The sequence below is a fragment of the Emys orbicularis genome, chromosome 4 (assembly GCF_028017835.1).
Source record: "Emys orbicularis isolate rEmyOrb1 chromosome 4, rEmyOrb1.hap1, whole genome shotgun sequence".
In the NCBI taxonomy this organism is placed as follows: Eukaryota; Metazoa; Chordata; order Testudines; family Emydidae; genus Emys; species Emys orbicularis.
In genome coordinates, this window is record NC_088686.1 from 46,087,448 (window position 1) to 46,106,196 (window position 18,749).

The 18,749-nt window shown below is 41.4% G+C and overlaps 1 protein-coding gene across 1 annotated transcript in view; it reads right to left on the bottom strand.

The window, feature by feature from the left end:
* TTC6 (tetratricopeptide repeat domain 6) overlaps positions 1 to 18,749 on the bottom strand; it is a 153,174-nt gene that overhangs the window by 14,026 nt on the left and 120,399 nt on the right. Inside the window, exons 22-26 of the mRNA XM_065403290.1 lie at positions 15,301 to 15,435; positions 12,278 to 12,427; positions 6,319 to 6,459; positions 5,514 to 5,627; positions 3,526 to 3,645 (exon numbers count right to left, since the gene is read on the bottom strand). Of these exons, the coding sequence (XP_065259362.1) occupies positions 3,526 to 3,645; positions 5,514 to 5,627; positions 6,319 to 6,459; positions 12,278 to 12,427; positions 15,301 to 15,435 (660 nt within the window). The remainder of the gene's footprint in view (positions 1 to 3,525; positions 3,646 to 5,513; positions 5,628 to 6,318; positions 6,460 to 12,277; positions 12,428 to 15,300; positions 15,436 to 18,749) is intronic.

The following is an 18,749-nucleotide window of genomic DNA, read 5'->3' on the forward strand; positions in this document are numbered from 1 at the left end:
GAGTCTTGGGGAGCAGCTCCAAGGCAGAGGGCAGGAGCAGCACATAGCAGTGGGGGGAGGGACAGCTGCAATTTTGCTAGCCTGTTGGGCAGCTGCTGCACAGGGAATTTAGGGGAGCGGGGAGCTGATGGGGGGCTGCCGGTCCACCCTGGTTCCAAGCTCCCACCAGCTAGCTGCAACGGACTGCTCTTCCTGCAAGCAGTGGACAAAGCAGGCGGCTGCCAAACGACATTAGAAGGGAGCATTGCACAACTTTAAACGAGCATGTTCCCTAATTGATCAGCAACGTAACAACGAAACAACGTTAACCGAGACGACTTTAAGTGAGGAGTTACTGTACTATGTTAGTACAAACCTCTCTTTTGTAGTGACAATTTTATTTTACTTGTGTAACTAAAATATTGTAAAATAAAGGCCCACTCCATACAGAGCTGGACAGTCTGTCCCAACCTACCAAAGCACTTAAACGTGTTTAGCTGTAAGCACACAAATAGTTCTAATGAAGTCAATGGCACTGCTCACATTGCGCACATGCTAACTGATTGCTGGATCACGACACTTACCTTCACAGATCCAGTAACCACTCCAAACACACCAAGAGACCTGTTATCTACAGCCAGGCACTCACATACCACAGATTGTGCTCCAAGAAGAGAGTCTGGGATACACACCTTAACACATTTAAAACTGCCTTCACCAAACAAGGACACTCCACCAGAGAAGTAGATGGCATCATGGAACAGGCCACCCAAATACCCCAAGACAACATGCCTCAAGACCGGGGGGGGGGGGAAACCTCCAACCACACACTCCTAGTTGTCACCTAGCAGCCCACACTGGAACCCATACAAGGTATCATTAAGCAATTACAATCCATACTCTATGGGGACCATATCCTAAAAGAAATCTTTCCTGAACCCCCCATCTTCTGGCCTTCAAACCACTCCCTTACCTTGCCAAATCCATCAAAAGAAGCAAGCTCCCCACAGACCAAGACACATCAACACAAAGCGGCATCAAACCCTGCCACAACACATGCAAAACCTGCAGACATATCTTCACTGCTACTATGATCAACACTCCCCACAACACACCTTTCAAGATGCCTGGGCCTACACATGCCTATCACAACCTGTGATGTACCTCATCTAGTTCACTAAATGCCACAATAACAACAACTATTTGGGTGAAACCAATCACAACGCCGTTGAATGAACTCACATAGAAAAATGATAAAAAGACCATATCAACTGTGGGCAAACACTTTTCAAAAACCATTACTCCATATCTGATCTAGCAGTCGTCATCCTCAAAAGAAACCTGCACAATACCTTCAAAAGATAGGCCTGAGAGCCTAAATTCATAACTTTGCTAGACACTAAAAATCATGGTCTTAATAAAGACACTGGATTTATGGCTTATTACAATAATCTGTAACCTATTAACTTCTCCTCCCCCTTTTTTGTCCTATGACTGCAGAGGTTTTAACGGCCACTTCACCTTGATTGGTCTCTTACAATATGTGTTAACTACTTATGATAAACAATCTGTTCCACAGTGTGTGTAGTTATGACACTCTGAGTACCTTTCCCAGACCTGAAGAAAAGATTTGTGTAGCTCAAAAGCTTCTCTCTTTCACTTTCACCAACAGAAGTTGCTCCAACAAAAAGTATTACCTCATCCACCTTGTCTCTCTTGCTAGATCATGGCAGAAAATATCTTCCAGAATTGAGCCCTAAAAGATTACCTCCTGACACAACAGCCATAGTACATATGGGTGCTCTGAAAGCTCCTCCCAGCAGCACACTAGCAAAACTGATTTGTACACCAGATTCTCTAAATTACATGTAGGAAGAACATAATCTTGTGAAAATATTTAGCTACATGGGATGCATTAGGATTTTGAGTCTCTAACGTTCAACTCTCATTTTGTAAATCAGTCTTCTCTAAAATTCATTCAGGAGTTAACACTTTTTCCTGATCATGTTGGTTCTACCCCATTACTATGAGTCCCTATTCTCCTTTCAGGAGCCCCTTCACATCAAAATATGTACCATCTGAGTCTCTCCATTGAGCCTCTCTGATGAATTACATTTTGTAGCATAAGACAGAGATCTATACAGTAATTGTTCTGTTTCAGCTATTTCTATGCAAGGTCTACCAAGTGTGAAGGGCTTTTTCCGTGCATTTCTAGTGGGACATTCCTGGGTCATCACAAAGGTAGCCGTCTTCATTCTTGCATCTACGTAGGATATCTATCTTTGAAACAAATAAACTACCCAATTTTGCAGCGTGCCCATGCTGAAATCATTGCTGTCACATGAACAAAAAATTCAAAGCCTAAAGTTACCCATCCAAAATAAAAACACAAACAATACTGAGAAAAGTATTCCTTCTAAGTCATAACAAATGACAGCTTTTGGGAAATTATACTTTAAGAATGAAAAATGGTATCTATGAGACTATTTAATATGTTTAAGCCTCAGTCCTGCTATTGTTTTGCAGGCAGAACTCCCAATGAATAAGAGGGGAGTCTGGATTATGGATCAATGACAAGATTGCAATCCTTTTTCTGAGAACCTGAAGAAAAAAACTCAGGGCCCGAGTCTCCTGTAACTTTAACCTTGGGTGGTCATTTCACCTTGTGCAAAGAGAATGTAAAACAAAACCAAATCAGAATCCTCCATTCACTTACACCTGTGGCATCAGCTTACACTCACCTTGTATAAACAGAAAATGATTATTCAAGGTGCAAGGCAGTGGAGGCAGGCATTCACTTTTTAACTTAATATACAACTTGCATATTTTGGTCCTGGTTCTTGTTTACACTGCGGCCATTTCACACAACTCTGGCAGTGTAAAGGTGCTACAAAAAGAGTGTAACTGTCATTTATGCCCATGCAACACTGACAGACCCCAGTCGTCGGCGGGCAGGATTGAACCTGGGACCTCCGGAGCTAAATGCATGAGTCTCTACTAGATGAGCTAAAAGACACATGGCTCTTAGCTAAGGCTGTAGCAGACTCATTAATCTCTAAGTGGTCTCGGTGCCACAAGATGGGACAGAACACCACAGCCAGAAGGTGTGTGGGTTGCACAAACGCTCTACACTGCCAGATTGTTGTAAAGAGGCCATAGTGTAAATGAGAAGTAGGCCTTTAGTACTTTAGGATTTATCCACACTAGAAATGCTACAGTGGAACAGACACTTACTACAGTGACGGAATAGGTTCTTCCATCACTGCAGTGAATCCACTTCTTCAAGAGATGGTAGCTAGGTTGATGAAAGAATTCTTCTGTCAACCTAGAAGTGTCTACACCAGGATTTAGGTCGGCTTAATTACATTGCACAGGGCGTGAAATTTTTCACAGCCCTGAGCAATGTAGTTAAGCCGACCGAATTTTGTAATGTAGACCTGCCCTTAGAAATACTCTAACTTTGCACATTATTCTTCATGTCAGCTATATGTGTCATAAAATAAACATGAAATGTGAAATTTTGTATGTACAAAGAGAATCTTATACCTCTAATGCATTAGAATAGTCTTCCAGTTCCACATAGAGTAGTGCACGGTTAATTAACACTGTCAAGACAATTTCCTTACTCGATTCAAGAAGAAGAAGAATTCCATAGTCTTTCAAAGCCTTAAAAAAAAAATTAAAAATATTTAATTTTACTGAGAAGCATACAATGATACTTAAGTTTACAATCTAAAGTTCCAGTCCTGCAAACACTTATGTCTTATTTTAAACACCTGAGTAGTCCTACTGATTTCAGTGTGACTACTCAGATGCTAAAAGTTAAGCACATACTGTACTTAAATGTTTGCAGGACTAGGGCCTAAATAATAAAGAGGAACACAATACAGCAATTATTTTCTTCTCACAGTGTTGCCTATTCCTCTCTGTACTTTACTCTGTACTTAGATATACCCCTGTCTGCAGAACACAATAGCAAAGAGACTAAGTCTGCATTGAGGCTACAAAAGTTTTATGTTTAGAAATAAAACTGCTATTCTTTCTGTATCTAATTTGGTCTTTCCCATATTCGTGTTTAAATTTTATTTTATTTTTTTAACTTCATTTTAGATGCATCAAGCATTTTTAATATAAAGTTAAGAAACTTCTGAAAATTAAATGTCTCAAAACCTAATTTAAGACTACTGGAAAGTCTTATTAGTCTAGTTTTATTAACTAAATCTCAGTCGAGAGCACAATGGCATGAATAAGTGGAATGGAAATGCAGGTATCAATTCACAAACTTATCAAAGTTGGACAGTATCTCACCAACCCTAAATCGGAAAATAAAGTAGATGCCTTAAGTCAAGTGATAACTAGTGTGGGAAAATTAGGACAGTTTAGGCCTTCATATCATGAAAGGCTTCCTGATAGTATTAGGCTGTACAATAGTCTCCCAGGGGAAGTCCTACTGCTAGTGATATTTAAAACTAGACTAAGCAAACATTGGATTCATCTAAAAGGTCTTTTCCATCCCTAACTCCTGTGAGTCTACGTGAGTTGATGGGTCAGCTCCACTCTCACCACTATTTCTGCCACTTCCTGATGCCTATTGGGATGGGCTTCAAGGACTGGAGTGGTGATTCAACAAGAAAAATTCTGTAGTCCCTTGGAGGTGAGGGATGGGGACTGAGGTGTCTTTGGGTAGCAAAGAGAATTGGGGGGAGAAGGCTAGACTGAAGACCTGTAGGCTGGAACAAGTATTGGGGAAGCCTTAAGAGGCAAATAAGTATTGCAGGGAGCTCAGGGTAGTAATGTTTTGGCACCTTTAGAAGCTATATAGGGGTAACACAGTTCCCTCTGGAGCGAAAAGATCTGCAGGGAGGAAGTAATCAAGCAAAAGGCTCTGTGGGGCTGTTGACACCCAAGTCCCACCTCTATGGTGATGAAGTCCCAACCCCACCTCTGTGGAGATGCCATCTGTCTTTTTCCCAAATGAAGTGGGTTTTGTGGAGCTTCTGTCCCAATCCTGCTCCTCTGAGCAGCGGATAAAGACAGGGCCACAGAGGACCAGGACTAGATCAATCCCACAAGATAGAGATGGGCTCAAATTTTTACAGTACCCATTACTGCCTTAATCTTGCCCTGTTCTGCTTCTATGCTCCCCTTCTTTCTTTCCCCTTTCTGAACTCCCCTGCAAGATTTTGGTGGGTGGGTGAGTGGGTGGGCGGGCGAGTGTGTGTGTGATACACATATCACAGCAGAAATGCATAAATCTGAACAACACTACATCCTGAAATAAGCACTGCAAATGTTAGTGATATAAAGGCCAGATTTTCAACCTGACCTTCACTGAGTAAATTTATTGTCATGTATACATCCAAGTACCTGATTTTACCCACAAAACAAGTACTTAGATCTTCAACTGACAGCAATGCAGTTGTAAAGGATTGTTGATGCAAAAAGGAAAGCTTGCTACTAATGTTCAGAAACAGTTTATTAGCATTTCTGAATAACTGCATAATCAAGTGCTCTTGAATAGAAGGATATAATACCTTTCTAAAGTCCTTTATTTGGTGATAACAGATTGCTCTGTTGTAATATGCCAAAATGCAGATTTTGTCCAAGTCAATAGTTTTGGTTAAGTCTTCAATGGCATTTTTGTATGTCTGCACATAAAAAACATTGCATATAAAAACACTGTATAATTCACAGCATCATATGTTCTGTCCTAAAGAACACAATAGTGTAAATTTTGACCATACAGTTTTACATTTCTTGTCTCTTCATCAGTACTGGAAGGCATTCTATCATATCAGTTTGTCAATATGGGCCAATTATTGCAGTCTTCCCTTAGGTAGGATTTCTACTGATATCTATGGGATTTTGACTGGACCAGGACTGCACAACTGAGCCTTATTACTTTATGTTTTTGTCATTGTCATGGTTGTATTACTTAGTCAATCATTAATGTTATCTAGCTATATTATTCTTTACCCTCTCTTTGACCCTTTCATGATCACTTTGTATCATCTCCTAACATGGATGGTAGTTTATTATGGAGTTGCAGTTGCTCCTGTGGCCAAATTCACTTATGGGAGCTTCCTCCATGGGTCCTGGAGAGGTAAAATCGAGATAAATCTAGCTAGCTTAGCCAACCCAATCCACTGCACCCTTTCCAGAACCACAGAGCCCCCCACAAAGTGGCTTCCAAGGCGCTGGGGAAACTGGAAGTATGCTATTTTGGTGGAATTCCCCACAAGCCGAGATAGCATTGGTCCCCCGACTTTTAGCTCTTTCTACAGGTGAATAACAAAAATATTTCATGTACTTCATCCAAAAGATAAAATACGTCTCTACCTTATTATGATATTTCAAAGTTCCTCTGTAGAGATAGGCTCTCACACTGTCAGGATGAATTTTGATAGCCTCATTACAATTCAGAATGGCCTTGGAGTATCTTCCCTTGCTACCATAGTAAGCAGCACGACTTAAATATGCCTTTATAGATGAAGATAGAAACATGCTGCAGTACAAGTACTAAAAAAACTTTGATAATACCTTGGACAACCACTGAGTAAAGGTAAGAAATGACTTTTTTCATAAAGAACTTAAAACTTCTAAGTATAGTGGTCATAAAACCAAGCAAATTAAATGAACACTGGGTACCTTGGTTATAATAATGGAAAACAACATGAATATTGAAACAAGAAATAACTTATATTCCATTAGACATAACAAAAATCAAATGCAGAAAAATGATCTTTGGAATTCAAAAAGAAAAAAACAAAAACAAAAGGAAGGACACAAATAAAACAGACTTTAACAAAACAATACTAATGATGTCCAACTCATCCCTTAAAGGGAAACTACTAAGCTGTTTAAGAACAAAAATGACCATTTAGAAATTGTTATTGTGGCTCAGGCAGACCAAGCACCAGCTCGTGCCAAGGTCCCCATGTCTCAAATGAACACTGACAGATAAATATCTGGAATCTCTCTGGCTCACTTGTGGGTTAATATTAATATGATAAATATTAGAATTATAAGGAAGTGCTTAGTGTTTGGACTCTGTCCAATGCTTATGAGTTGCTGCATGCACTGATCTTCCTTGTAATATCTGTATTCCATATTGTAATGTAGTATGTGAATGGGTGTAGTGGGAGCCTCTGTGACTCTATGAATCACCATACAGGAGAGGGACATTAATTAGTGTGAAGAGCTGCTCTTCTATAGAAATCATTATGCCCCTCCCAAAAGAGGAGCCCCATTGATACCAGACAGGCTACGATTGGCTCTTACAACTGGACACTCCCTATATCTGGATTGAGGAATCGTCAACAAAAGGACTAAAGATTTATTGTTGTTCTGTTCTCCTCCCTGTGAAGATGAGTCATGCAAGTGAACTCCTCCCACCAGCTGAGTTTTGCAGCTGAGAGCATATGGCAGGACAGGAATCAAAACCACAAGCAAAAGGAACTAAGAATCTCTATGTTGCTGGGACTCTGAGGGACAATGAGGTTTCTAGGCATAGAGATCATCAACCATTAGCATGGATTAACCCTAAAGGACAAAAAGAGCATGCTGATTAGAAGAGCCTCTATTACCTTTTAAAACCTACGACTGTAATTCATTTGTGTGTCTTGTGACAGACCCAGACCAGTGGGGTACAGGAGTCTGGTAGAGGGCAAATATACTGGTCACTGGATGAGTAGTTTTCTGTTCCCTGAGTGACCAGAGCAGGGGCTGCATTAGAGTAATCAGGAACCTGCTAGAACCAGTTAAGGCAGGCAGGCTAATTAGGACACCTGGAGCCAATTAAGAAGAAGCTGCTAGAATCAATTAAGGCAGGCTAATCAGGGCACCTGGGTTTTAAAAGGAGCTCACTTCAGTTTGTGGTGCGAGTGTGAGGACCTGGGAGCAAGAGGTGCAAGGAGCTGAGAGTGAGAGGGTGTGCTGCTGGAGGACTGAGGAGCACAAGCGTTATCAGACACCAGGAGGAAGGTCCTGTGGTGAGAATAAGGAAGGTGTTTGGAGGAGGCCATGGGGAAGTAGCCCAGGGAGTTGTAGCTGTCATGCAGCTGTTACAGGAGGCACTATAGACAGCTGCAGTCCACAGGGCCCTGGGCTGGAACCCGGAGTAGAGGGCGGGCCCAGGTTCCCCCCAAACCTCCCAATTGACCTGGACTGTGGGTTCTTCCAGAAGGGAAGGTCTCTGGGCTGGTCCCCAACCCACATGGTGAATCTTTGAGGCAAGAAAATCCGCCAGTAAGCGCAGGACCCACCAAGATAGAGGAGGAACTTTGTCACAGTCTATATTCACTTGCTTTAATCTTGTAAATAACACTCTAGTTACCTTTTTTCTATTTAATAAATCTACATATAGTTTATTATAGGATTGGTTACAAGCTTTGTCCTTTGTGTGAGATCTAAGGCACAAATGATCTGGGGTAAATGACTGGTTCTTTGGGACTAGGCATAACCTCAATATTGCTGTGATTCTTGGTCTTAAGAGCCATATATAACAGAAATAACAGGAGTACTTGTGGCACCTTAGAGACTAACAAATTTATTAGAGCATAAGCTTTAGAGCAACCCACTTCTTCGGATGTAGCCCACGAAAGCTTATGCTCTAATAAATTTGTTAGTCTCTAAGGTGCCACAAGTACTCCTGTTATTTTTGCGGATACAGACTAACACGGCTGCTACTCTGAAATATATAACAGAGATATGCTCAGCTGAGTGACAAGAGAGACCAGAGGACCCAAGGAGACTGTCTGTGACTTCATTTAAGGCTGTTAATATGCCTGAGGAGTTTGCACTTGGTGCAGTTGGTTGGTGAAATCTAAGTTTAGAATTAATGACCAATTTGGGGTTTGTGTCCTGGTTCTTTCACGGTTTGCCCTGAGTTTGGTACTCACGTTCTTGCACCTCCGTTGGGAGCATCACAGTTATAACCTGATGGAAAATGTACTCCAGATTTTTTAATATCCATCACCCTACTGCAACAAAACAATAACTGTTTTGTGCAACACAACAAAAAAATAATGTGTGAACTCCCTCTGCTACTTTGCTTCAAATAGTAAACTAAAACATACCGAGAGCACTACGTATTCTTATGGAAATTATGCTACTGGTGTATAGACAGAGAAGTAAACAAAATCCTCAAATCTTAATTATTTCTCCATCAGAAGCACAGCAGAAAAATAAATAAAAGTGATTAACACATGGAGGACATAACTGTCAGGAAAATACATAAAAGAGATCAACACTGTGTCTTTCACATATATCAGTATATGAAGAACTTCATAAGAATATAAGAATGGCCATACTGGCTGAGATCAATGGTCCATCTAGCCCAGTAGCCTGTCTTCTGACAGTGGCCAATGCCAGGAGCTTCAGAGGGAATGAACAGAACAGGTAATCATCAAGTGACCCATTCCCTGTCATCCATTCCCAGCTTCTGGCAAACAGAGGCTAGGGACACTTCAGAACATGGATTTGTATCCCTTCCCATCTTGGCTAATAGCCATTGATGGATCTATCCTCCATGAATTTATCTAGTTCTTTTTTGAACCCTGTTATAGTCTTGGGCTTCACAACATCCTCTGGCAAAGAGTTCCACAAGTTGACTGTGTGTTGTGTGAAGAAATACTTCATTTTGTTTGTTTTAAACCTGCTGCCTATTCATTTCATTTGGTGACCCCTAGTTCTTGTGTTATGAGAAGGAGTAAATAACACTTCCTTACTTACTTTCTGCACAGCAGTCATGATTTTATAGACCTCTATCATATCCCCCCTTAGTCATCTCTTTTCCAAGGTGAAAAGAGCCAGTCTTCAAATTCTTTTTTGGCCTTCCTAATTATATTTTTACACTTCACTTGCCAGAGTTTATACTCCTTTCTATTTTGCTCAATAGGATTTAACTTCCACTTTCTAAAGGTTGCCTTTTTGCCTCTGCTTCTTTTACTTTGTTGTTTATCCACGGTGACACTTTTTTGGTCCTCTTACTATGTTTTTTAATTTGGGCTATACATTTAAATTGAACCTTTATTATGGTGTCTTAAAAAAGTTTCCATGCAGCTTGTATGGATGTCACTTTTGGCACTGTACCTTTTAATTTCTGTTTAACTAACTTCCTCATTTTTGTGTAGTTCCCCTTTCTGAAATTAAATGCTACTGTGGTGGACTGCTTTGATGTTCTCCCTCCGGGATGTTAAATTTTATTATGTTATGGTCACTATTACCAAGCAGTTCAGCTATATTCATCTCTTGGAACAGATTCTGTGTTCCACTGAGGACTAAATCAAGAATTAGGGGGTAGCTGTGTTAGTCTGTTTCCACAAAAACAACAAAGAGTCTGGTGGCACCTTAAAGACTAACAGATTTATTTGGGCATAAGCTTTTGTGGGTTAAAAACCCACTTCTTCAGATGCATGGAGTGAAAATTACAGATGCCAGCATTATTATACATGAAGAGAAGGGAGTTACTTTACAAGTGGAGAACCAGTGTTGACAGGGCCAATTCAATCAGGGTGGATGGAGTCCCCTCCCAATAACTGATGAGGTGTCAATACCAAGAGAGGGAAAGTTGCTTTTGTAGTGAGCCAGCCACTCCCAGTCCCTATTCAAGCCCAAATTAATGGCGTTAAATTTGAGGAGGACCCAACCACATGAGCCACACCATCAGGGACTCATTCACCTGCACATCTACTAACGTGATATATATCATCATGTGCAAGCAATGCTCCTCTGCCATGTATATTGGCCAAACCAGGCAGTCTCTACATAAAAGAATAAATGGACACAAATCAGACATCAGGAATGGTAACATACAAAAGCCAGTAAGAGAATACTTCAATCTCCCTGGACATTCTATAACAGATTTTTAAAGTAGCCATACTTCAACAAAAAAACTTCAAAAACAGACTTCAAAGAGAAACTGCAAGAACTAAAATTTATTTGCAAATTTAACACCATTAATTTGGACTTGAATAGGGACTGGGAGTGGCTGACTCACTACAAAAGCAACTTTCCCTCTCTTGGTATTGACACCTCCTCATCAATTATTGGGAGTGGACTACATCCATCCTGATTGAATTGGTCCTGTCAACACTGGTTCTCCACTTGTAAGATAACTCCCTTCTCTTCATGTATAATAATGCCGGCATCTGTAATTTTCACTCCATGCATCTGAAGAAGTGGGTTTTTTACCCACAAAAGCTTATGCCCAAATAAATCTGTTAGGCTTTAAGATGCCACCAAAATCAAGAATTGCCTCTCCTCTTGTGGGTTCTAGGACTAGCTGCTCCAAGAAGCAGTCATTTAAGGTGTCAAGAAACTTTATCTCTGCATCCTGTCTCAGGTGATATGTACCCAGTCAATATGAGGATAGTTGAAATCACCCATTATTATTGAGTTTATTTTTATAGCTTCTCTAATCTCCCTGAGCATTTCACAATCACTATCACCATCCTGGTCAGGTGGTCGATAGTATATTCCTACTGCTATATTCTTATTATTCAAGCATGGAATTACTATCCATAGAGATACTATGGTACAGTTTGGTTCATTTAAGATTTTTACTTCATTTTACTCTATACTTTCTTTCACATAGAGTGCCACTCTCTCAGCAGTACGACCTATTCTGTCCTTCCAATATATTTTGTACTCTGGTATTATTACTGTGTCCCACTGATTATCCTCATTCCACCAAGTTTTTGTGATGCCTATTATATCAATATCCTCATTTAATATGAGGCACTCAAGTTCACCTATCTTGGTATTTAGATTTCTAGTATTTGTATATAAGCACTTTAAAAAATTGTCACTTTTTAGCTTTCTGCCATTATGTGATGTAATTGAATTGGACTCTTTTTCATTTTACTGTTTTTCATCAGATCCTACCCATATTTTATCATCTTCCATCCTCTCCTCCTTACTAGGATAAGGAGAATCTCCATTAATAGAGCCTCCCCTAAGGGATGTCTCTGTTGGAACTACGTGCTCCTCCAGACCTGTTGGCTTTCCCCCAGCCCTTAGTATAAAAACCGCACTAAGACCTTTTTAATTTTATGTGCCAGCAATCTGGTTCCATTTCGGTTTAGGTGGAGCCCATCCTTCCTGCATAGGCTCCCCTTTCCCAAAAGGTTCCCCGGTTTCTAATAATCTAAACCCCTCCTCCCTACACCAACATCTCATTCACGCATTGAGACCCTGCAGTTCTGCCTGCCTAACTGGCTTTGACTTCAGAATTCTTTAAAACTGCTCTCAAAACCTACCCAAAACAAAACCATCAGAATTGTAAATTCAGTATTACCTGAAAATGTTTTGGATTAATGGCAAGCGCTCGATTGAAATCTTGGATGCACTTAGCTTGGTTGAGTTGCATTCTGCACAGCCCTCGCTGATAAAAAGCATCAGAATAATTTGAGTATACCTTGACAGCAAGAGTAAAAGCTTCGTAGGCCTAAAAGATGACATAATGGTTTAAATTAATGTAATCCACTTGCACAATTGGAATCATAGACAGAATATCAACTTTTAAAACCCAGTAATATTTTTTCTTGTGTTTTCACTATTTTACTCCTACTTTTTTAAATTTTAATACAACATATGAGACAAACACAATAAGTGAAATTCTGCCCTCATTTCATACTTACCTTACTCCATTTTCTTCAGTGGGACTACACTGGTATAACCAAGGGCAGAATTTGGCCTTGTGACCGTAAATAATTAACATACTAAAATTATTTGCTACATTAGAGAACACCTAAAATGTGATTTCTTTAAGGTCCTTCTGCAAATTTTTTTTTTTTTCATACTGGAGTATAAAAACAGATTTTTCTGGGATCTGCTAATGTGGTGGCAGCCACATATTCTAAAGGGAAAGTAATCTATTCCTAGTGGTCAGGGTATGCCACATCAGGTATTTCAGCCACTCTTGACTATCATTTATAACTGTCTTGGAAAAGGAGGCTAACGGGGTTATAAAAATAATGATGTGATACTACTATGTTTGGTGAGTCTCTCAACATTGTAATACAGATATAAGCTCTTGTTCTCACAACTAAACATCAAGCCAGATGGGGAATTTAAAGTGGCTATGATCTGAAGATTTAGAGATAACCTGAGCTAACAGATCCATTTTGGAGGTAAACTACAAAACAGAAGGACCATTCAGCTCAAATATTACTCCCTTCTCTATCCAAAACAGAACAGTTAGTATGAGGGAAGTCCCTATTCCAGGTGACATTTCAAATTTTAGTCATATATAATAGTGACACTTTGAATATACTGTAGATATTATTCACTGGTCTTCTGTGACTAAAGAAATTATTAATGTTTATATTGTTATTGTTGAAATAATGCCTGAAGCATGCTAGGCACTATTCAAAAATAGGATTCCTACCTAAGGATATCAGTCTGAGATCCAGTCCTGTAAACACTTATACATTTGTTTAACTTTACTCATACGAGAGGAAGGTTGGCCTAATGCAGGGGTCGGCAACCGGCGGCACGCGTGCCAAAGGCGGCACGTGAGCTGATTTTTAGTGGCACTCTGCTGCCAGCCAGGGTCCCGGCCGCCGGCCCCGCTCAGCCCGCTGCTGGCCTGGATGGACAGAACCCCGGGCCGGCAGTGGGCTGAGCCGCTCAGTCCGCTGCCAGTCTGGGGCTCCGTCCGCCAGCCCCTGCCAGTCGGGGTCCTGGTCGCCGACCCCGCTCAGCCCGCTGCCGGCCTGGATGGACAGAACCCCGGGCCAGCAGCGGGCTGAGCGGGGCCGGCGGCCGGGACCCCACCTGGCAGGGGCTGGCGGACGGAACCCCAGACCGGCAGCGGACTGAGTGGCTCAGCCTGCTGCCGGTCTGGGGTTCCGTCTGCCGCCTGTGCTGCCAGTCTGGGGTTCCGTCTGCCTGCCCCTGTAAATGTAAAATGTATTACTGGCTCGCGAAACCTTAAATTAATGAAGACTTGGCACACCACTTCTCAAAGGTTGCCGACCCCTGGCCTAGTGGATAGGGTACCAAACTGGGACTCAGGAGCTCTGCATACATTTCTGGCTCTTCCATAGTCTTCTATGTGACCTTGGCAAGTAAATTTAGGCCCGGATGTAGCAAAGCAGGTAGGCATGAACTTTACTGTAAACATGCATAGGCCCATCTCTACTCAGCAAAACACTTAAGCACTTGCTTAGGTCCCACTGATGTCAATGGGACTTATGCATATGCTGAAGTGTTTTGCTGAATAGGAATGAACTTAACAAGTGCTTAAGTGCTTTCCTGAATCAAGGATTTAATTTTTCAGTTCTTCAGTTCCCCACATGTAAAATGAGCATAATAATTTTCCCTTTCACCCACGGTTGTCTCTCATGTTTACATAAGAGTGTAAGCTTTCCAGACTAGTGACTATCTCTTATTGTGTTTTGGAACAGTGACTAGCAATATACGCCGATCTTGCTTGGGACAGCTAGGTGCTACTGAAATACAAATACATAATGATAACTAATCCTACTGAGGTCAAAGACATTATAAATGTGCATAAATGTTTGCAGGACTAGGCTCTAAAAATAGAATATAGGAAAGAATGGTGAAAAGAGATGCAACAATAATCAAAAAGGCACTCTTAAAAAGATTTTCTAATGTCAATTTTGTAACGCTTCAAAATGAGGGGAAGGCTAGGGTTTATAAGCTTTTTGAAGTTGGCATTATTAATATATAAAATGGATCCTACTCATATAAGGCCTGATCCAAAGCCCACTGAAGGAGTCCCATTGATTGCAATAGACTTCGGATCAGACTGTTAATGAACAAGACTATAACTGTAGTTAAAATCATAGAAAGAACAAAAAAGTCCTTTAATATTAAAATGCACCTAGAAAAATGTATTAAATTACATAACAAAAAATACATAGTTTAAAAAAAGATTTATATCATGTGTAAAATAAATGCCAAAAACTGAACTAGTTTAGGATTGGTTGGCTGGGGGATTTTCTTAACCTCTGTAAAAGTACAGCAATCAGATAACTAAGATGCTATTCACAGCATGGCGTACTTTGCTTATAACAACAATAGTGAGAACATTAATGTACAGATAAGATATTCATGTTGATTTCACCACCATTAGAAACACAGCAAAAGGTATGCATAACTAATTAAATATGGTAATACTGGTATGGAAAAAAATTGTTCACACACTTGCAAGAAGGTCTGATAAAAACTAAAGAGTAAAAATATGTAAAAAGTAGTGGAAAGTAACCTTTAAAATATTTTAAATTTTTAGACAATCTTGTTTCCAGCTCTTAAAGTCACAATGCTAATATGTTCTAAATAATAAATACATACCTGTAATAAACTGACTTGCTCCATATAGCACAGGCCCAAGAAATAATAAATTTCTGCAGCCTCAAATGTATTAGGCAAGATTTTTGCTGAAGAAGTCAGTATCTTTAATGCTTGTTGAAAACTTTCCACAGCATCCTGTAATAACAAAGGATATTATTCTAATACAGGGGTCGGCAACGTTTGGCACGCGGCTCACCAGGGTAAGCACCCTGGCGGGCCGGGCTACTTTATTTACCTGCTGACGTGACAGGTTCAGCCGATCGCAGCCCCCACTGGCCTCAGTTCGCTGTCCCAGGCCAATGGGGACAGCGGGAAGCGGCGCGGGCGAGGGATGTGCTGGCCGCGGCTTCCCGCCGCCCCCATTGGCCCGGGACGGCGAACCGCGGCCAGTAGGGGCTGCGATCAGCCAAACCTGTTGCGTCAGCAGGTAAATAAACTGGCCCGGCGAGCCGCGTGCCAAACGTTGCCAACCCCTGTTCTAATATTTGTAAAACAGTTAGTAAAAAAAAAAAAAAGTCTGTGTTTTAAAAGCGACATACACCGAATTTTTTTAATTGGGTTTGTGCCCTTTTCGCTTCTTTATTATATGTAAAGAAGGCCTGGAAGGTACTTTTGGTTTTTTAGCCTTATACATTTAAGAAATGTGAAGGCTGCTCTTCCTTGGTTTTGCTGGAAGTTCTGAATTGCTGTAATTGAAGGTGTGGGCATGATTAAGTACAACTTTTTTTTCAAAATGTTCATTAGTCATTGGTTTAAATAAGTATTAATAAAAACAAAAAGTAGAACTTTAAGCAGTCTGACTAATAATCTTTTCCTGTTGCAGTTGCTTAGCAACTTTCAGCCTCTTGACTCTTTTGGAGGACTCTATCTTGGGAAGCAGCAACTCTGAAAAAGATTTGGAAATTCAGACCAGAAATAAGAAGTAATATTTTAACAGTGAGAATAATTAACCATTGGAACAATTTACCGAAGGTCATAGCTGGTTCTCCATCACCGGCAATTTTTAAAATCAAGATTGGATTTTTTTAATATATATACTAGTTCAACAGGCATTACTTTGAGGGAGTTCTATGGCCGGTGTTGTACAGAGGTCAGAGTAGATGATCACAATGGTCTTGTAGTGGGATGACTGCCCCACTCCTGCAGAACAGGGGTTAAAAGCAGCCAAGGCAGGCTGATTGGGGAAGCAGCCACAGCTGTGGCCAGCTCAATTAGGACCCAGCTGGCCCTGATAAGAGGGCTGTGGGCCAGAAGCTGGAGGAGTCTGTCTCCAGCCTTGGAGGGAGAAGGACGTGGCTGCCTGTGAGCTTAGGGTACAGGGACCAGAGCAGGGCTGGGGAAAGGCAAGAGGAGCTGGGGAGCTCCAGCCTGGCAACTCCCCAGGCTGCAGGCCTTGGGAAAAAGCCAAAACAGGTTCTGGGGTTGCAGAGGCTGCAGCCCGGGCTTAGGCAGAGGTCTGAACCCCTTGACAATGATGAGTGGACATTACAGACTGCAGTCTGCCCCAGTGAACGGGGGCTAGATGGTGACTGGCAGTAGCCACTGAGGCAAGGTGGGTGAGAGGGTTGGGGGCTCCCCTGGGAGGGGAGACCCAGAATGTGGTGGGGTATCGCTGGGGCAGAACCCCAAGGTAGGGGGCACCGCGGTCCGGGAGGGACATGGGGGGGCCTGAGGCAAGCGAGACATTGGCCAGCAGAGGGCGCGCCGAGTGCTGGATGAGCTAATTCCCAAGAAGACCAGCAGGAGGTGCTGCGCCAGTGAGTCATCGCTTCGCTACAGGTCCCTTCTCTACAGGTCCCTTCTGACCTTGGAATCTATTAATCTTTGATGTCATAACTTGACTAATGCTCCAGTCAGCGGAGAATCTTCCAGTGAGACATCACCTGAATTTCTAAAGCAAACAAGCAAAACAAGCCGACAACTTTAAAAAGCCAAACCTTTTAGGCCTTCTTTACATATCTGGCAGAGGCAAAAAAACCCAATGTGTCCCTTTCTTTTCAGGTCACATTTTAAATATTTGCTTTTGGGTTTTCTGTGCGAACAGTGATAAACTATGTATAATATTAAATTTATACCCATGAAACATCTCAGTTATAATACAATGGTTAAGGGCTAATCCCACAAATACACAGAGGTAATTTCACCCAAGTGAGTAATCTCACTCAATAAAGCTACACACATACATGTGTGATGGATGTGGAGCTATTCTGTAATAATTTATGAATACTGTATGTTGACTTTTAGTTATTGGAATGTTTACTGTCTGAAAATATTGGTTTAATTTAATGGGGGGCTACAAGGAGAAACAAACAGGAAGTTAAAGAACGGTACGAGATAAGCCAACCTAAGGGACAATGACAGAGCCACTGGTTTGGAAGACTGGCTCTATCTCCTGCTGAGCATACCGACTGGTTTGGTCCAGAAGGCAAGGCCAAAGCCTAGGTACTCAGAAGAACAAAAAGGGCTATAGCAGTTTTAAAAGGAAGACTTTCTCAAGAGAGTGAAGGAGTTGTTTGGAGGAACCAGACTGAGGAACCAGACCATCAGAGGATTGTAAGACAAGGTGGGTGAGATAATATCTTTTACTGGAGCAACTTCTGTTGGTGAGAGAGACAAGCTTTCAAGCTTATACAGAGCTCTATTCAGGTCTGGGAAAGTAAGGCTATGTACACACTACAGTTTACGTTGGTATAAGTTATGTTGCTCAGGGATGTCAATAAGCCACCCCCTGAGCAATGTAAGTTACACTGACCTAAGCGCCAGTGTGGACAGCGCTATCTTGGCGGGCGAGCTTCTCCCGCCAACATAACTACTGCCACTCGTGGGGCTGGAGTGATTAAGTTGATGGGAGACCTCTCTCCTGTGAGCTTAGAGTGTCTGCACTAACAGCGCTACAGCGGCCACTGTAAGCTCTGTAGTGCAGCCATAGCCTAACTCAAAGTGTCACTGCTAAATACAAGGCTTGAATAGATTATTTAGCATAAGTAATTAACACATATTTCATGGACCATTCAAGGTGAAGTAGCCTGTTAACACCCCTCCAGTCATAGTAAGGAAAGGAGGGGGAGAAAATGCAGCTGAGGGCAGTTGTTAGTGGGTTTATAGATTGTTGTAATAAACCATAAATCCAGTGTCTCTATTCAGTCCATGATTTTTAGTGACTAGCAAAACTATGAATTTAAGTTTCCTTGCTCATCTTTTGAAATTGTTTAGCTTTCCTTTGAGGATGAGGGCTGATAGGTCAAATATAGAGTGATCACTCTGTGAAAAGTGTTCACCCAGAGGTGATAGTGTTTTTGTCTTCTATCATTTTCCTGTGTGAGTTCACTCAAGAGTGTAGTGATAGCCTGGCGACACCCCCACATAGCTACTATTGGAGCATTTAATGCACCGAATGAGGTATACCACATGCTGTGATAGGCATGTTGTGGGGGGTGTTGATCATCATA